General features: G+C 34.5%; 1 protein-coding gene across 7 annotated transcripts in view; it reads right to left on the minus strand.

Moving 5' to 3' along the window:
• The window catches only part of SLF1 (SMC5-SMC6 complex localization factor 1), a 33,016-nt gene that overhangs the window by 9,813 nt on the left and 2,238 nt on the right, over positions 1-20,965 (minus strand). For 6 of the 7 annotated variants that reach the window (XM_030968129.1, XM_030968128.1, XM_030968127.1 and 3 more), the window contains 9 exons: positions 19,311-19,554; positions 17,156-17,318; positions 14,080-14,211; positions 12,636-12,689; positions 8,932-9,090; positions 8,209-8,375; positions 6,826-6,963; positions 5,987-6,152; positions 892-1,036 (listed from right to left, as the gene is read on the minus strand). In XM_030968129.1, coding sequence (XP_030823989.1) covers positions 892-1,036; positions 5,987-6,152; positions 6,826-6,963; positions 8,209-8,375; positions 8,932-9,090; positions 12,636-12,689; positions 14,080-14,211; positions 17,156-17,318; positions 19,311-19,435 — 1,249 coding nt within the window. In that variant the 5' untranslated portion in view covers positions 19,436-19,554. The remainder of the gene's footprint in view (positions 1-891; positions 1,037-5,986; positions 6,153-6,825; positions 6,964-8,208; positions 8,376-8,931; positions 9,091-12,635; positions 12,690-14,079; positions 14,212-17,155; positions 17,319-19,310; positions 19,555-20,965) is intronic. The other variant, XM_030968126.1, reaches the window with a different exon arrangement.

Below are 20,965 nucleotides of genomic sequence, written 5' to 3' on the forward strand. Positions count from 1 at the left end.
TCCAGAGATTAAGATTTTAGTGTCATTTCTTTTCATTATGGTTCTTCCTGAGTGTCCAGGTAGAAGGCAGACACGATTTAAATGAAGCTTACATATACCTGTTACCACATAAAATGATGACTGGAAAAGGAGTCAGGTGAAGCTCTGGTAGGAATTAATTTTGAAAATTAAATTAAAATAATTCAATACTTTCTTGAGATAATTTTGTCTTGCAAGCTCCTCAAATCCTTGTGGCTAAAAGTACAGATACCTCAACTGACATTCCATGTTAAATGAAAATGGTTATTTGAATCATGATGTTTCTGTTTACCTAGTCTGTTTAATAAGGAACTACAATAATTCACGGGACCAAATGGAATTTTCTCCCATTCCCTCCATTAAGTCCAAGAATTTGGAAGGAGACATTGAAATGTTTCATTTGAAGTTGCAGGAGTCACACAGTTCAGTGTAGGTTTCAGACTTATGACTGAAGCGTCTTTAGCAATCTATTCATTTTCTGGAGTGATAAAATTTGCCTGAGCTAAGTAAGGTGCCTCCGATTGCTGGTCTGAATTTAAGTTTTATTATGATATCCTTAAACTTCTCCTAAACTGACAAGAGAGCTCCAAAGACTTTTTTTTTTTCTTCCTCAGACTATGTGGTCTTGCTTTCACATCAACATTTAGACATTTATTTAGAGGGATTTTAATAAGAAAACACGTTCTATTTGATCTTTGCTTGGCACTGACAGACACATACAAAATAAAACGGTTTCCTGCATATGTACACACCATGCAGTGCACAGCTGCAAAACAGGGTAAAAAAAACAATCTGAAACTATAAACCAAGGATTTCAATTAGGACTTAGTGTATCTGATTAGAAGACTTTTGAGAGGCCTTGCAAACACTCACCATCACATGAAATGGCAAGGTAACGTGCCAAATCAGGCACTTGATGAAACACATTTCTGTCCATAAGCAAACCTGAGATGATCCAATAGTCCACTACAGTTCCAAGAATTGCATTTAATAGACCAGCAACTTCACGTCTGAAAGCCTAAATGGAAAAAAACCCATAGGTGTATCTGTAATATATAAAAAATTCAGACTGATAATATACTAGAAATAACATAGAAAACTTCTTTAGATAAAAGCTCACTCTGCTGCCATGTCACTCCTTCATTGGCCTTTCTGCTGCTCAAAAGCTAACTACTGCAGCCAGATTACCAAAATTAGTGCCACTGATGCCATATCAATTAAGATTTGGCACTGGAGAAAAACAGGTTTTATGAAATCATCTATAACTATATGCAAAATGGTGTCAAAACTTACAATTGCAATGTGATTTCTTTTTAAATTAGATTTTGTTTAACCATAAGATTGCAAGTACAGCACTTACTCCACTAAACCTTGTGTTTAATTTGACAGTTGCAACGATCTTTTTCTCCCTGCTCTATTAGCATTGCCTTTTTCTGAAGATTTCATCATGAAATAAAGTTCTTTTTGTGACTATGTATGTCTGTGCCAAAAGGGAAAACGATGGAAAGTGTTAGTTTCCTCCACAGAAGAAATTCTGGCAGTCACTTTGCAAAAGGAAACTTTCTTCAGCTACCAAAAAATTCAGTAAGATGAGCAGCTGCAAATTTACGAAAAAAGCCATCCTTCTGAATATTAGCCATACAATTTTCTACCTTGAACAGGCAGACACACACACACACATACACACACAAAAACCAGAGAAAGAGAAAGAGAGAGAGAGAGACTATATCTACATATATGTATCCTTATGGGTCCCTTCCAGCTCAGCTTATTCAGTGATCCTGTGAAAATGGTCATGAACAAGTAAAGAAAACTGAAGTGTATTTTCTCCAAGAGGCATCAAGACAATACACAGGAATTTAGCTATCCAGACACCACATTGAGATAGATGAATGCATTTTTCACCCATATGAGAATTTAATCAATACTGGTCAGGTAAAGCAGTTTTTCTAATGCTTGAGTTAGTCTTTGCAACGTCACATCTACCTACACACCTTTCTGAGCCATAGTAGAAATACTTTATAAAATTACTCTGAAATAAGTTATTCCTCTGACCATATGTACCACCAGATGTTTTGAAAGCACAGCTTGGAAGAACACAGACACCATAGCAGGAACACATGAAATTAATCTGACTGAGGGCTGTACCAGAGATTTACTACTGTTACACTAGAGCACCTACAACAAGAAGCTGGGGGGGGGCATCAGCCGAGATAGATGACTCAAAATGACCAAAGGCCTTCTGAACATTTTGCTCAGCAGTAAAAGCTGGGTTAAGGAGAAAGGGAGAATGTTTGAAGTGATGGTGTTTGCCTTGCCTATTAAATGCCATGTCTCATGAAGCCCTGCTTTCCAGAACATCTGCCTGCAGATGGGAAGCACTGAATGGAATCCTTATTTTGCTTTGCTGGTGGGTAAGTATTTGTTTCACCTATTAAACTGTCTTTATATAATGTCACGCATTTTTTAATTTGTCCTTCTGATTCTCTCCCTCAACCAAATGCAGGGTGGGGACTTACCTGCCAGCTGAGATCGATCCACTACACCATGTACAGCTAATTAAGTAATATGCAGTGAAACCTCTTTTCAAAATTCTCTTCTTTGTTCTTATTGTTGAAAATCAAAGCTATCTCACTAAGAAAAGCATAGAAGTGGGAAGAAGCTATTGACTGTGTTAGCATACAAAGGTCACATCACTTCAACTGTTATCTGTTAGATTAGCAAATGCAATTCCTACATTGCTGTTCCATTTAATGCTCTGTCAAGTGCTATGGTGGCAGAAGTTTCACAGTGTGTTTTTACGCATGAAAGTTCTTATAGGAAAATTAATTTTAACTTTTTTTACTTTGAATTACTGACTTACTTTAGAACTCTAAAGAAGAGGGTTTTTTTCATGTGCTGTAAATGTAGTACTCCACAAATGCCTAAAACATACTTCCAAAAAAACTACTGCAAGTGACAGACCAGAAAGACATTTAGTTCTACACCACACAAATTTATACTATGCAACTAAAAACCCGAATGAATGCCTTTGTCACCTCTTTGTCAGGCTATGTAAGACAGCTTTTTTAAAAAATCCCCACCAGTATTTTAAGGGATGAAAAGCATTTCTGATGCCATCTGTGACATTGTGAAAAACCATGCAATAGCTCAATGCAACTAGAAGTGTTATAAGCAACATACACATTCCCTGGTAAATTCTAAAACTGAATTAAGACATTTGATTCAAGGAACTTTGACCAGGAGCTCCCCCATCAAACCTGTTTAAATAATATAACAAACAATGTATGTTAATTCATTTTAGAATTATATTCAAAAATTGATTTTATGAGCTCAAATAATAGGAAATATTTTAGGTTCTTTGGCAGCGCCTTTTTAACTACAAGAATAGTGTATCAATATTATTCCACCATGTTGTCCAAACAGGTTAACCCAGTGATCAGTGAGGACATCCAATTTCCTGTCACTATTTTTATTCTGCTACTTCTAAAATTCTATCTAACTCCAGAAAACAACTGCACTCAACTTTATGCTTTGTTTTTCACTATTTTTTGGACTGCTCTTTTTACATGATATGTTTACACACATACATAAAACACAATTTTGCAGCAACTCAGCCCTAGAAGAGAGGAAACATACACAGATATTTTCCCTGCACTCCAGCGCTCTTTGTTGCAACCTCTTTGAATCACAAAAAGAGAGAATCTGATTCTAGAAAGCTAAAAAAATTAATAACTGCTCACTTTTACCAGTTAGAAAATATTATATTAGATATGTTCTAAGAAAGAATTTAGTAAAAATTATTCATCTGTTTCCACTTATAGATATTTTCGCTGAAGAAATGTACAGAAGTTTGGTATATCACAACATGGATGTTTGTTTCCTCCCACAAGCTAACCACACTTAGGTGCACTGAAAAATATGGTCCGTCACCCCTTTGCAATGTGCTACAAACCACATGCAGAGAGTAACAATATCCAAAATAATTTCTTTCATTTAGGTTTCTGAATGGCCCTACATGCTCCTCATCTAGGTGTTACCTCTTAAACAGTATTTATAAAACAAAACTGGTAACAATGACTCACACCCTCAAACTGAAGATAGGAAGGACAATTTTGCACCCTGTATGCTACCTCTAATGACATGGAAATATTGTGTATTTATTTCTGTTCTGAAATGATAGAAAAAGGAAGGAGAAAACACAGTTCTGTCTGCACAGATAGGGAGGGTTCACTCTTCTGATTTTCTGAAAGTTTACACTGTGTAATGGAATTTTAATATTAGTCTGAAAATACAGAAAAACATCAAGCTTTAGTATAACAAGATTGAGAGTGAATGAAGGGACAAATGAGTTGAAATGCAAAAATATGGTATTTTGGTTTAGAATTTATTTTTGCCAAAAATGCAATGGGAAAGAAAGTGTAATAGATAAATAAATATGAGGAACAAAGCTGACAGAAAAAACATAATACACTACCGATATTATGAGGCAACAAGCTGCTTTTTAAGGCTAGAATTCATCTGTGTAGGATAGTTTACACTACAGTGCGTAAGATCAAAGTAAGAAAGCAACAGACATCCAGGATTTGTGCTGAAACAAAAATTCTGATATATATGTATATAGAACAAATAGAATCTAAACAAGATGCAGATCTCTGTGGTTTATGTTGTGTGTGGGGATCAAGCTTATTTTTCATATATGTAGTACAGTCTGACAGAAGTGATTATTCTGCCAATGCAAAGAAAGGTTTATGAAAAAGGCATGTCTTACAGTGCTGGGACCTGTAAAAGGAAGGCACAGCAGAAAAAACTAAATGGTACCTACACTTAAACTGCAGATTCAAAACCAGGAAAAATATGAAAGCAGTGTCATTTTCCAAAAAACCAGAATGGCTACTGACACCAACTGCATGTAAGCCTGCTTGCTGTTCAGTACCTTTGAAAAGATACATTGCTTAAATATAAATATGGGCATTTTATATGGGAAGCCTAATTTTAGGCACTTTTCAAATATCTTGACCGAGGATAAAAAGCAGCACTGTTTCACAATGTCTTGCTTTGATAGCCCTCAAAAAAGGTAGGAGGTCTGGCTAGGTAAGATGATTGAAGCTCTCATTATGTTTAATCTTTTTGCTTTCATAGCATAATGAATAACTACTTGGTATTATATTGAAAGTGCTTTTTTCTCCCTGAAATACTTGATTTTCTATTGTTCTGTTACTGTATGGAAAAAGTGAATGGAGTACCTATTTATCCTGTGCTCTCACAATAATTTAAAAGAGAATGCAGAGACAGCAGTTAGGTTTCATTTTATGTGAGAATCTAGAAGTCAAAGATGTTTTACAAGGCCTCTTGCTTCTGAAAAGAAACAGGTGGTATAGAGGACACTTAGTATCTTTCAGGTCAATGTCCTGCTGGTCAGCAGTTCACAGAATAGCAATTAAGTTGCCTTCAATTCCATTTTTATGCTAAGTCCTAGGAAATATTCCAAATGAAACTAAAAGACTTAGGAAGAAAACCAGGGCATTCTATTACAGTAAAACAATGCATACCTAGCAAACAACAACAACAACAAAAAAGTATTAGTTTTGTTAGGTTTCTCTTTCAAACGTTTCCTGAATCCTGTCACTGTAAAATAAGATAATCACTTCTTTCACTACACCATATTGTTTGAGAGAACAAGCTGGCTTCTGTAATAACTACAGTAATACCTGCTGGCAAGGGCATGTGAACATCTGAATGTAGCCAACAAGCTACTCAGGACTCGTTTCTTCTCTACATATCTATATAAGAATCTTATGGATCAATTCATTTCTTTAGTGGAGCAAAAACCAGCACGCTTCACAACAAAAGGCCGCTATAACAAGCAGCTGTTATACTTACATATAATTCCTCACAAAAGAATGAACAAAGGGACGCCTTTAAAAATATATGTCAGTCTTCATTAAAGTATAAAATTCACACTCACATCATTTTTTCCATTTAATTCTCTATGGGAAAATATGACCCAATCTGCTAGAATATTTATGTGTTTGGTAAAAAGCACTGCAGTTCCACTTTCAAGCAAGAATGTCTTCAGAAGAACTGTCTCTGGCAAGGTTTGTTGATGCTGTGAATTCGTTCCTTCAACCAAACTGAAAAAAAACAAAGTGAAAAAACCTAAAGCTTTATGACACTTTGATTATTATAGTTACCAGATAGAAACCTTGTCCTCATTCAAAATACACACAGATTTGGCAATTTTTACCTATGGAAGGATCAGACACAATTTCTGATGCAGTGTAAGTACAATGATGATGACTATTACTATTACTGTTACTATTAGACCTGGGGAATTCTAATACTGTGCAACTATTCACATAAAGTAAAGGCCATCATTTCTATATAAGGGCAAAGCAAAACCTACACTTCCTTTATACTTCATAAACCAAAGAAAGGTAATAGTCTCCCTAAGATAATAGAGAGATAACAGTTATTGAATTTTTAAAAAAATCAAACATATACATCAGCACATTCAAAATGCTGTTTGTCTGCCTTAAAGAATGAATAGCGAAGTACTGCAAATCTAGAAGTACCACTTTATGAGCAAAATTAAATGCATGCTGGAATAACAAGTTGGAAAAAGAAAGATGTCTTAAAACATGATTATGAAAAAACCTATGAATTTACAATTAAACAAGCTAAGAATTGAGAAATATAAATAGAATTGCTAAACTGCTTTCTAGAACAGTATCTTATCAGGGATATATACAAATCAGGATACAAGCTGCTGTAAATAAAGTGCATGTATTATTCTATAAATCCCACCTTTTTGTCAGAAACTCTACTTCGCCTTTTATTAAATCAAAGAAAAACTTCAATAATGTTTTATGAACTATTCTCAGTTCATCTTCTGTCCCTGAAACTGTGACCGTATGACAAACTGTTTCACAATAAAGGCAAGACCTGAAAAACAAAAAATGAAAAATTCCATTTGTATGACAGAAATAACAGATAATCTATTGGCAAAAAAGTCAGCTTTGAATCTGGTCTGTTTTGACAAGGAAATAGTTTGCTCCCCAGTAACAGTCAACATCTTAAAGCCTAATTTTCTAGTTTTAAAGTTTTTTTCAAAAGGAAAAAAAAAACCAACAACACGTTTGTGACTGAGCTTCTGTGTTCCAGATGAAGATTTTGTGTTATAGTGTAAACAAATTAATTTAATTGGATTTCATTTTTCTGTTTTTACTTGAGATATTGTACAATTACTATATTAAACATAACTTCTTTAAAATCCTTTACACACAAGATAATTTTGTGGTATTTTGTAGACATGGTAACATCCCACAAACTTCTGTTCAGATAACAGTTCATACATACTACTTGACAGGACTACAGATTTTCAAACATGATGCAGATAATTCTGAAGTAACATGCAAACATAATTTTTGTCTAGAATTTTGAGTACTAGAACCAGGTATACAACTCCTGGGTCTTCCCATTCTCCAGGAAGTACTGAAAGACAAAATACTTCATCTCAAAGACAAATTCTCTTTCATGTTCTTCAAAATATGCTTATAATCACACATCTGTAATCATAGTTGTATCAAAGTATTTAAATATTACTTGAGGTTTTATCACAGCCACAAGAAGAGCTGTAGTTTCTTTTCCAAATGAAGAATTAATTTCTGTTGATGCAAATTACAAAAAATAAGTTCTCAAGATAAAGCAGAGACTAACTATCCAAACCTGTCTTTGTAGATGTAGACAAGATAAAATCAGACATCTTCAAAAAAATGGTAAAGGTTATGTTTAAAATCAAAATACAAGATGAAACTTCACATTTGGTAAGATAAGCCTTGAGTTTGCTTTGTAACTGCAGATATATGCACATGTGTGTTTACATGTATACACACAACAACAGCAAGAGTACACAGATTACTATACTCTGTAAAGAGCATAAGAAATAATTTTTAAAAACTAGTAAAGCTAAGAAAATGTACTTATTTTTCTTTCAAAAAATTTCATCTGCCTGTGACGAAACATGAAGCGAAATGACCAAATCTGTTACAATTCTAGACTGTCACATACTGGTAACTTGTTCTGTTGTAAAACAGCACTTCATTGCAATAGAATGCCAACTCTCCTCTGCTGCCTCTGGGTTTGGAGTAACATAACTATTGCATTCGGTACCTCATTAATCTTCCTTACCTTACAAGCATCTCTATCAAGGACCACGTGCCTTTCTTACAGATAGGACACTGAAGAAGATCTAAATAATACTTCAACATCGATGGGGACTTCCAGGGAGGTTCACAATGAAGAGCAAGGTAATAAACATGACAAAGTTTGGCAAAAAATATTGTATCGGTGTTTCCCTGTAAAAAAATGAGAAAATAATATTGGCTCCAGACCAGCCAAAGATCTATATATTCACTAAGAGTTAATTTATTTTCTTTAATCTTTATAATCTCAAGTGACTAAATTTAATCACTAAAGTAACATGCAATTTAATGCACAACTCCAAGGAGAAAAATACATAGTTAAATTTAAAAAAAAATAGGGAAGAGAAAAAGGAGAACTTGCTTTAGTGTGATATGCCAGTTGAATGCACCACTGTTTAGAGTAAACCTTGTTCTCAATCGATCTCTCTATCCGTAGCATACCTGCATAGTGGTGTTTCTAAAAGTAACAAAAAATATTTGTGGCCAAGTCTTCCACAATATTTAGAGCATCACATTCATTTGGCTTGCAAATAAATACTAATTTGAAAAAAAACCTTTTTAAAATCCTTTCTTATTTTTACAAACACATTGATGAGCACAAAAAGAAGGGTGAATAGATTACTAAGAACTTCTAATTACTATGTCAGAAGCAAAGATCATAATACTTCCATTTATTTCTTTTAATACTACTTTAGTCTTCATCTCTCACCAATAGGACATATTCTAGAAGAGGATGAAGAAGTTGCACAGGAGGTGCACTGTACATTTGGCCTGCAGCAAGTTCTGCGACTACATCGTGAAGTAAGTCCTCTTCCACTAGTCCTTGAAGTATAGACCAAGTGCCCCTGGACCAGCCAGTACTTTTAACCTAGAAATGAGATATCATTGTTAAAAAAAAAAAAGCTTAAATTAAAAAAAACCCTTTAACCAACCTAGTTAACTAACCGAGCATATCCCTAACTAAAATGTTTGTATTATATATCCTGGTTCCTGACAGGACAGAATTTATTTTGCAGTAGCCACATGGGATGTGACTAAGACATGGAGGTTATTCTATACCACCTTACATCCCTGCCAGGGCAGGGGGAAAGGGACTCTCATTTCCAAGCAGAAGGGGTCCTTCCAGTCAAGAAGATCTTAACGGCACAGGACACTGTGTCTTATTCTCTGCCACTCATGACAGCAAAACTCTTAACAGTTTTCAGAGAACCCAGACAGATGCAATAGCTTCCACGAGATGCTGTATTTGCTCTGCAATTTCCGTGTTACTATCTGTACTTTCAGGTCTCCAAAGACCACAAATTAATGACCCTAATGAGCTACTGAAGGTCTCAGGTACATTGCTATTTACATCTTTCCTCTAGTTCAGATTCAAGCCAAAGCTGATGCCCAAGCCAGTTGCAACTGTATTGCTGAGTAAAGCATGGCTTTCTTCTGCCAGGTAACTACTCTTTTGAAATACAGATTTTTTTGTCTGACCACACAGCCTGAGGCTCCAGTAAATTCAAATTTCTCCTAATTCTGGGATAAGAGGCACAGCTGAGAAAAGCAGGGTCAGACTGATTGGGCTGCTGGGAATTACACTGTTACATAAATTTATTGTTGCTTTAGTCTCTGGTAACCTGTAGACTTTATGATCTCTGCCAAAAATCCTGTCTCCTAGTACGCATTAACAGAATAGTTCAGATAGAATTGTTGTAAGAGCATTGAGTCCAACTGTTAACAGCACCACCAAGCCCACCACTAAACCATGTCCCTAAGTGCCACTTGTACTCATCTTCTAAATCCCTCCAGGGATGATGACTCCATTACTGCTCTGGGAAGCCTTTTCCAGAGTTGGACAACACTTTGCAGGGAGAAATTTTCCTTCTATCCAATCTAAATATCTTGCTAATTGTTTTAATATTAGTTTGTATTTTAAATTGACAGAGATTTTGAGTCCAGTAGTGGATTTGAAGTCTAAAGAATATACTGCTGTTAGATAGCTACCAAAAATGTTCCAGCAATAAGATAAAAAAACACTAGGAGCTCTGTTCAAACATGAAGAAAATTCAGAAAGAAATTATAAACATGGTTAAATCACAGCTAAAATCTCAGTGAATGAACTCCACTTTAGCATTAGATATTTAGTGTCTTGCAAATGTCTCGTATCTTAGGTTCCTAATGTAAGCCATTGTTACATTAACAATAAATAAAGCGGCTCATGTAGACAATTTTCTTTTAACCAAGTCTTTGTGCATCTGGTGTTTGCAACTCACATTTATTTCAATCTTCTCATTCATATATTAACTACTAAAATCTCCACTAAAATTGCCTTTGGAAATAAAGGTTGCATTCATACTTTTGTAATGTTAATTACATGCAAACAGCACATCTAAAAAGCAATTGTGAACTGTTTAATGACAGTCAAAGAAGAACTTCTCTGCCACCTGGATTTAAGATGTAAGATATTGGGTGTGTACAAGCATGCTATCACTGATGTTCATCTGGTGATCACACCAGGATCCAGCTTTATATATTGTGACTGAAACTTCTATTTACTGAAAATTCTGTACTAGAAGAAACAGTAACATTGATGCATTATTTTGAAAATACACTGAAATAAAGATGTTTTGGGAAGACTGTGGTACATTTTGTATAGCATTCAAGTCAAAGAGAAACTAGAGACTGGTTCATCGCATTTCTAAGAGGTAAAGAAGGATGATACAAAACTGAGGCAATAAACTTTTGCCAGTATCAGGAGACCTATTATTGAAGAGACTTAATACTCAATCAGTTGTCCAAGCTTCACTGGCTTGCACTCTGATGAGGAATCAGAGTTTCTTGTGAAGCACTGCTGGTACAACCATTAGCACTTTGAGCAAAAGGAAATGAAATATGACTGACAAAATATGAAAACTGACAAAAGAGAAATAAATATTTTTGGGATAATGATAGAACAGAACACTTAGCTGTGCTAAGCCTTCCTAGCAGATGCAAACTGAAATGACAAAACACAATAGGCAGATCTAACACATTCATTTAGTTTGTAGGTTTGATTTTGCTTCATTAGTATTATTGGAAATGTTTACTGGATGGAGCTGCTTCTAAAAGTCATAAATATACTTACTATAGAAGACACATATTATATAAAGGCTAGCAATGCATATTCCATAAAGCAATAAAAGTGACAGAAGAGTAAGAGAAGTATTACCATTAGGCTTAAAATTTCCAAGCAAAAAATGATATTATTCTTAAGAGTACAGAAAAACAGTTTCAGCTTACATGTGTTGAGAAAGGTAATTTTTTATCCAATTAATTCAATAAACTACACATGAAGATTAAATTTCAACGCAAACCTCTTGCAGAACAGAAACATACACAGCACTTTACAGATCAGTGATGGCGTTGGACCATGACAAAAGTATTTTATTCCTTATGTTTTAAAAATAAATTTTTTCTCCTTCCTTCCTTATTGTCAATAGAAAGAAATCAGAAAAAGACTGGTTTCAAGTCACTGTTTATGTAGAATGGCTCATTAAGATACCAGACCTTCAGTTACCAAGAGATACAGGAAGCTAACATATACTTTAAGTGTTTCCCTTTTTAACTTTTAAGCAACACAAGTTACCATATAAAATGCACTACCAGCAGCTCATGGACACTGTATAAAATGCTTTTTGAGTACTAAAGAGGCAATGTTTCAACACTGTTTATAGATTTATTCTTAGTATTATAGATAGATAAGGCAAAATTTTTAAAGTACTAATTTACTTCAGGTATTTATAACAAAGACTTAATAAAATCTATTGCTGACCTGTTTTACAGCATTTATTTGGCTTAATGGAAATAGAAAAGAGAGTACAGTACAAAAAAATAAATTAAGTCAAAAGTGACTATGAAAACAGGACTGGAAAACATAAAGCATTCTACTTGCAATCTGTGCTGCAGCTGACTCTGGAATCTCACGTGATGGAGTATCAGGCATGTACTGAAAGAACAAGTACTGTTTCTATTTACAGTGAGATAACCTCTAGCTAAAATATGTCTCTACTAGAAAAAGCAGTGCTAAAAATTGTGTACACTCTTTATTTTACTGCATTAATATGGTGCTTGAGTAATTTATGACGCTTTAAATCACATTAGGACATCTTTGCTTTTTGACTTTCTAACATTAACAGGTAAGGTTCTCTTAACTAGCATTAGGATTAAGCTGTTTCTTTGTAATAACAGAGACAGTACTAAAAGTACCACAGGGACAAACAACACTCAAGACCAAATGATGCTCTTTAATGCAACAATAACCTTATCAGAGTTTTGGATAGCCAAAATCTAAAAATATTTTTGATAACTAATTTCGCTTAAAGTATGTTTGCCTAACTTCATAATAAAATTCCATATGCATAACACGCCCTATTTTTTAATAATTCTTACCTCTAGATTGCATTTGTTCAGCTGGTGTGTTTGCATAAGTCTGTACTTAATAGTCTGTAAAACAGGATAAAGTCAAGCTGCACACTGGATACCAGTCAACATATTCAATAAATAGTGTATGAAACTCCTGAAATGACAACTTATGTTAAATGTAGTTCAAGCACAAACTAGCATTTAGATTTGTTTATTTAGATTTTTCACTTGGATGGGTAAATTGTGAAATAGGGGACTAATGACTTAAAAGGAATTAAATATAGCCAAATTCTCCTTCCCATTTTCCCCTGCTATTGTCCCTCTGTTGTTACGTGGTTGCTCTGTAAGGACAGTGTTCCTAGATTAGACATTAAAAACTAAAAATTTTCAGTTTTTCTGTGGCAAAATGCCAACTATGGATTCCTCTTGCACGCAAAAATATGGCCATAGGTGCAAAAATGTTTACTATTATAGCCATATTTAGATATTGCATAGTATTACAATGTTACTAAAATATGTTACTAAAATATCCTTAGGAGAGATCGTCTTTGAAGGGTTAATCCAGCGGCACACTGCTATATAATAGTTTGAACCAGAGGCATTTGCTGTATGTAAAATACATGAAAAGAACAAATGTATTTTTTAAATGTCTGGGGGTTATAGCCTTGAAAAAATGTCACTGATAAAAGATGTATCATGTGATGATGATGCACAGATTTAACCAGCATAAGTCTTCTATTTGTAATCTTGTGCTTAAACATTGTGTGTACTTTTTGAGGACTTAAAATTTTTAATTCTTCCACTACTAAACTTACAGTTCTTCATAAACAAGCGCCCACAAATATACTTCAACACCATAACCTGCATCGCTGTAGCTTACAGAGATAATATATCCTAATTCAAGGTATTCAGTTGCTTTCTCTTGACTCGAAATAGAGCTGTTAACTACTAATGTAGCAATTTTATCAGGATTAGATCTGTGACAACAGAAAACCAAAGGAACGCATTAGCTCCACTTTTGACTTGTAATAAAAAACATTCATGTGAGTCAACAAAACACTGGCTCTACAATATGATTGTTTTGAAAAATGTCTCAGCATAAGTTAGCTAGATAACAGGAAAATCACAGAAATACTGTAATTCAAAGATATCTTGTTGAACAATATTTGCTACTATTTACCTCATCTATTACACCAAGGCTTTAAGTAGTACACCATGTCTTCTACACATCCATGTCAATGAATTGCCATGACTAAGTTTTATTTTAACTACTGGTAGATGTAGTAAATATGGGATTATTAAATATTGCAGGTTAAAAGACCTGTTAAAGGGTATGTTAAGTATCTACTTTATTAGCTCAATACTATAATGAAATATAGAGGTTTATAATGTAATTCATGCAATATAAAAATATAAAATTGTATGTATATAAAATATATAATGCTATAACAAAGTAACAACTGTTACTTACCGCAGTAAAATACATATGTTTTATAATAACATTTTTCATTTCAGCAAGTGGCATTTTAGACATGACTTGGTCTGCTTCTTGTGCAGCTAGGAAACGGTTCATCTGTGTATCTTTGGGATTTTGTATTTCATTCTGCAGAGCAAAAAAATAATACTTTGTTTCAAAGCTAATGGTCTAACCAATTTTTATGCGCTAGGTCCTTCTATATATTGTACTGCAAACTGTATGTGTCTTTGTACGTTTATGTCATCATATCATATGTCAAATAAAGAGCTGGTTTGGAAACAAACCACTGATGTTGTACGAAGTTACAGGACAGGAATTATCAAGGTGAGCTTCCCCATATTTATTTTTCCTAACTGACTTCAGGTAAAGTCACAATCTCTGTGGTTGAAACAAGGACTATTTCTGCATAACAGATTCTCTCTCAGAACTTTTCAAAAACTAAAACCAGAGCTCACAAATTTTCAACTGGTTCAAAATGTAGTAAAGATTTTATAAGGCATTTCTTCTTCAATTTGTCTTTTCATATAATAGAGACCACTACAATGAAATATTTTCAGTTCTTGCCTATAAACATGAAACAAATTAGTAATTTAAAATGTAATAGGTTTTACTGTCTTTTTTTTCTTTGATATTTTTGTCTGTTTGTAATTAACTCTCTTGAGCCCACCTATCATTTTCAGCCACTTCTTCAGCACAGGGAATGAAGAAGCATTTCTCAAATTTCTCTCAATTGGTTACTCTCAGTAACACCACAAAATAACTTTTGCTTGAAAAAAATAACTATGCAAAATATTTTGAATTTACTTAATGTGTTGAGAACATACATTTCAGTAAGAGTTTCAATGCATGCTTTTCATCAAAGATACACAGGTTAAGAATAAAACACTGTGTTTGTTTAAGGTAAATAAACAAAACCAGACTCTTGCAGTGTGATGAGTTAAGAATCACAAGATAGACACAAGTGAAGTATTTCCTTGGCCATTTCTGATTGTGAGCACGTGTGGAAGGTTTGGTGTAACTTGTCTAATAATTCAAACACTTCAATCTGATGGCTGAACTGAGTCTGGGACATAACAGTAGAGAAAAAACACAGTAGTGCATGCAATGATAAGGTGCAAGAAGTTTATAATTCCATGTTTTCAAGCAAAAGTTTCAAAAGTTACATGCCTCATCCTATTTTCAGATTTTCCCTTAAATGTATTGTTCAATGCAAACATATTTGGCACATGCATAACATATCTCTAAACAAATACTGAGAACAAGAACTTGCACATTTCAAAGGAGAATGAAGTATTTTTTGTAATTAGAATACAGTTCTAAATAGCTTTTGATGAGCCATGGATAACTGAACTCTGATGCATTAACTAGCCTTTACTTCTTATGGCCCTTCATGCATGTTAGTTTCAATATGCTCATTAAAACACTTATATTCAAACAATTTATAGTACAACCTTGGCAAAAAATTAGAAACTCCAGCATGCATCCAAAAAAGCTTTTGAAGTCACTGTTTAATGACGAGACTAGCTTCCTAAAAAAAATCATGTATGTGTTTTAATACCCTGAATCAATAAATTTGACGCCTTATAACATCATATAACCAATGACAATCCCAACAGTATTTTAACAGTAGACTTACAAGGTTAAGATAATAAGAACAGATACTGAAATATAAGCATGAAGAAAAGACTTAGTTAAAAAAAAAAATCACACCAAAAATACTCTGAACATCAGTGGAGTTTCAGTTGCCCTGAAACGAATATAATGTTATTTTGCTAAATCCATCATCTAGACACATATATGGATGTTTAGGGGAGGAATGAGATTTGTATTTGCTAGAAGTAGCAGTCAGATAGCATGACCATAAATTTATTAAGTTGGAACAATCTAATGAATAATATGCCAAGTACTTCTGGGACAAAGAGAAAAGAGCGTGTCCATAATGTTCTTTGATAAAGCTTAATATATCTGGACAAGGACTGTGATTTGATTGCCTATGTTTCATTCTTTTCCTTTTAAGAGACTAGGAGTCCTGGCAGTTTCCTGAGTTCTTCGGATTCACTTAAACAGAAAGCTAACGTTCTCTTAGTCTCTGAGGTGAGTTCCTTTAATGAAATCTAAGCAAAAAAAAATATGTGCAAGTTAATGGAGTTGTTAAGATGGAAAGTTGTTATCTCACCTGGGTGAAATTCAAGGTGCATAGCAACAAACACATGATTTTGATAGAGATCAATAAAAGATGACGTAGCCATAAAGCTTTTACGTTAATTCATCTATGAGAATGTTCATCTTAGCTGAAAGGTTTCAATGAGAGCAACTTCCCTCAACAAGTTCCATTAAGAGAGTAAGCGCTAGGGTAAGAGCCCACATTGATGTGTTTTATTCAGAATGTAAACATTAAGACCTTCCAACCTTCTCACCCTTCTGTAATACCTTTACTACAAAGAGCTAAGTGCCTTGATCAGAAGAGACCAAAAGATTTACAAATGGCAACACACACAGTTTTAGCTCCTATTTGCTTATAAAGGTAGTAGTTTCAATTAGCAGTTGATTAAAGTCACCCCAGAGTCTGAGAACTAAATGAATATTCTGAAGCCTTTGAATTGTTACAGGCCAAAATTCTTATAATTTCTGAGCAGTGCATCTGGTAAGCAAACAAGTATGAAACATCTCTCTTAAGGGAAATAGTAAAACAAAATTCTGGTTCCAGTGAATTCTGCACTAGCACAGGACCATGTCCATATGGCATCTGGAGACCCTACAGCCTCTTCAGACAACCTGTTACAGTGTTCCATCAACTCCACAGGAAGAAAACCCAAGTGGTTCCTGACTTTCGATTTGTACTTAATTTCCTGTAACTGGGCATGACAGACAACCACCTACCCGTCTATTATGTATTCTCTCTTCAGGTATTTGTATATATTCATGAGCCTTTCTATCTTTTGGATACATGGTCCCAGAATCAGAAAGTTGTCTTAACTTTAATCAAATCACAAAGCACTCTGAACTATTATATTCCCCTCCATTATTAACACTGCATTATTTACAGTAATCAATGAATTGGTTTACTCACTTGAAAAAGGTAATGTCCTATATATTGCAATGGGTACTGTCGAGCTTCAGAGAGACACTTTTTATTTTGTAAAGGAGAAATTTTACCACCGATGAATACATGAGTTATACTGTGCTCTGCATTTTCAGATGAACATATGGTTGCCTTTCCAGCTTTAAGAACTCTAAATAAACATATTTAGAAAGATGTATTTACTATATTATATTAACACTGCCTAAAGCTACAATAACATTCACAAAATACAGGCATGCAAGTGCAACTGAATAAGGCTTCTAGATGTATGGCACAGCACAAACTTCATTAGAAAGATAAAAGGGCACTTAATAGTCTTTGGAAAATTAAAGAACCCACTTTAACCCTAGTTATTAAATAAATGTACACCTCCAATATATCTGATAGAAAGTTTCACCTCTGTACCTTTCCAAGCATCAAATTCGATGACAGCAACTATAATTTATTGCATTATCTATCCCAAAATAATGATCTTTTGGTTAAGCCTTCCTAGAAATTAAGCAGTTAACAAAAAATGGCAGACTGCTTTTCTGAAATGTAGTATGATGTTTTTGTAACAGAAATACACACTTGCAGCATTACTGCTGTCCAGTCACATACAGAAAAGAGATGTGCTTGTCTTTGGGGCACCATCACGTGTAACAGTTTCCCCAGGGACAATTTCCAGACCTGTTAAGCTACAAGTGCTCCTATCTTTTAGAACAAATGCCAGACAAAACAAAAGGTGGAAAAATAAGATTTAATGACATTCTGGATATAGGTTTTATTTTTCATAATCCAGATATATAAAAAGAAAAGGGTGCTGGTCTTACACACTTACCCATCCAACAGCTAGGCACTAAAGGCAGGAAGAGCACAGAAAGGGGATAAAAGGCACAGTGTTGTTAAATATTAGAAAAAACCCAGACTTTCCTCAAAGCTACAGTGTCCTTTATGACTGAAAGCAGTACCTGCTGAAGCCAAAAAATATCTACCTGTCACTGTTTTATGACTAACTAAAAACTGAGTGCATGGGAAACAGTCTGTAAAAAGACATATTTCCCAAAACTTGTTCACCTGTCTTACTGATGTTGTTCCTGTCAAAGGTTGTTTCTATTGCAAGAAATAGAAACAGACAGCATTGTGCAAGACATCATTTCAACAGTGTTATCATGAACATCTATACTAACAGTTTTTATGGAAAAAGAAGCAGCATTTTCACAAGTGTAGCAGGACATAGTAAATCCTCCCACTCAACCAAAAAACAGCATACTTAAAATATTTTCAGTTGGTAAAATCAGAAGATAACAACTTCAATTACCCCTCACTTTGTCTTTATGAAGTACAGACAGACAGTCTGTGATATAGCATACAGCCCAGTACTATGATCCAACAAACTGCAATTCCCTTCTTGACTGTGGATTGGTGGCACACACAAACCTGAGCAGTCCTAACTAACTGGGATCTCAATAGAAAGCTGGACAGTATATGAATGAATGGAAAGCTCTGAAACTGTCAGATGTTCCTTTTACTGTACCAGACACAAATAGGACTTAAATATGCACTGAATTAAATTCAGGTGTAGAATTTAAAGTAATGAAACCAAATGTGTAGGGAGAGTATGGAAAAGAAACATTTGTTCTCAGCATTCCTGCACTTTGGTTTTCCTTATCTTTCCTTTTTTCCTTCTTTCCTTTTCTACTTCTCTATACTCAATTTCTAAACTATCTGTATTTATCATATACCAGAATCATCTGTCTTAGAACAAATTATATCTTCTGAACTAGAAGAATCTATTACATAAATGTGACACAAATACTCATGAGGTCAGTAGCAGTGGTGCCCAGATCCATGAGACAGTCAGGTCATCTAATCAAGTGAAACAAAGTATACAGTTCCAGCTACTATTTGAATATAACACACACACACACAAAACAAAAACTGTAAATCTGTGTATCTTGCCTCATGAAGGAAGTTTCTGTTTGCAGCTTACTTGATAAAAAACGTATGCATGTTATTTTTAACACTATACTAAAAGAAGGCAAGAAAAGCAGTGATGTTACAGATTTAAAGTCATTATACTTCATTATAGTAATGAAAATAATTCAGAGTTTGGATAGCTGGAGGTTGTTATGGACCAACTTAACTGAGATGGAACTCCTACCTTCTAATACACGCCATTCGTTTATCACCTCTCTTAACAAGGAGGACAACTTTCCATCTGTGGAAGGCCCCTGGAGCACTAGAGTTTGTCAGTTCTTCACGCCATCTTTTAGGTGCAGATTGCATTTGAGGTGAATAATGGGTGTCTCTCTCAATTTCATATCCCCATTCGTACGTTGTTTCATCAAGCCATCTGCCACTTTCAGCACTATTAATTATGTACTCCTTAGTTAGTACCCACTTTCCTAAAAAGAAAATTAACTGTCAACCACAAAAGATTTTTTGTGGAGACAAATGGCAATCAACGGAAGAATTAAAATAAAATTAACTTAAATATTTCTTGTGCAAATAAAATATGAAATTATAAGTACCACTTAAAAAACTTCTTCCTATTACAAGAGTCCTCCACTTCAGACTCCAGAATCAAAAATCTCACAATGCCACTGAAAATGATCGCTTTGTTTTCTTTTAATGATTAAGTGTCTTTTTATCCTTCTTAGATGAAATACTTTTCTATCTCTTCAAAAATATCAAATACATTTTCTCAGCTTCCCAGATTTTGTTCTTAGGACTTTCACAGAACCTTGGTAAGTCCATTATTTTTAATACCATTTGACACTTCTACAAATGTACTAAAATGAAGAAATCTTTTACTACCTATGATTTTAAGGAACTAGACATTTAACATGTAAGCTCTTTCTCTTACATATTCTTAATATTACTTGCACTGCTGGTGTAGTGAATATCAATATTCGGGGGACACAGTTTTAGACTTTTTTCTTTCCCCTTTCTTCTTTTCATATCCTTTTCTCTCATCCCTTGGCTCCACCTCCTCCGCCTCTCCTCTTTCATTTTCCACATGCATGCTTTTGATATAGTATGTAATGATCTTCCCCTTTTCTCTGTCTCTCTCTCTTCTTACAGGTTCAGGTCAAGAGCACTGGTTAGTACCCTGCTCCTGTATTGAAACACTACCTACAGAAGACACTGTAAGAGAAATTGACTTGAATTGTGTGAACCTAATTGGTTTCACAGAACAGCAGGGTTGACTGACAAAATGTCTCAGTGCAGGAGCACAGATGGCATTTCTACAAAACCTAGTACAGGTACCAGTGGATTTATGACTGGAAAAGGTATGCTGCGCACGATCTGGATGTTAAAACCACTTTCATGTGAAGTTTCCATCCCAGAACTTCTGTCAGGTAGGAAGTACATGACAAGTGGTATCCTTGATAGTATTTCTGCTGAACTCTATGGAGTTCTAAATACGTTTAAACATGATCTTTCTTCACTACCTGGAAAACAGCACAGTAGGAATGAATACACTGTCTCTGCCATCACGAGTAAGAGCAATGACTATGCAAAATTAGCACCTCTTCTGGATTAAGAAGTATTAGATGGTATTGGGGAAGATTTGCATGTATCGAAGCATTACAGAGTTCTGCATCACCATGAGGACACTACATGTACCATTTCCACTCTGTTCAAGAAAATATCTTCAAATTTTAAACTCCAAAAAGTAAGAAAACATTAACTCAGAGGTTTAAAATTGCCGAAATGAAGTGCTGTGCCAGAAACTTAGATGCATTTCAGTATTTTTTCCCTTCTTGGAAACTTTTGGTCTATTTAATTTTTGGCAAGATTGCAATCAGCATT

Source organism: Camarhynchus parvulus, chromosome Z (assembly GCF_901933205.1).
Source record: "Camarhynchus parvulus chromosome Z, STF_HiC, whole genome shotgun sequence".
In the NCBI taxonomy this organism is placed as follows: Eukaryota; Metazoa; Chordata; class Aves; order Passeriformes; family Thraupidae; genus Camarhynchus; species Camarhynchus parvulus.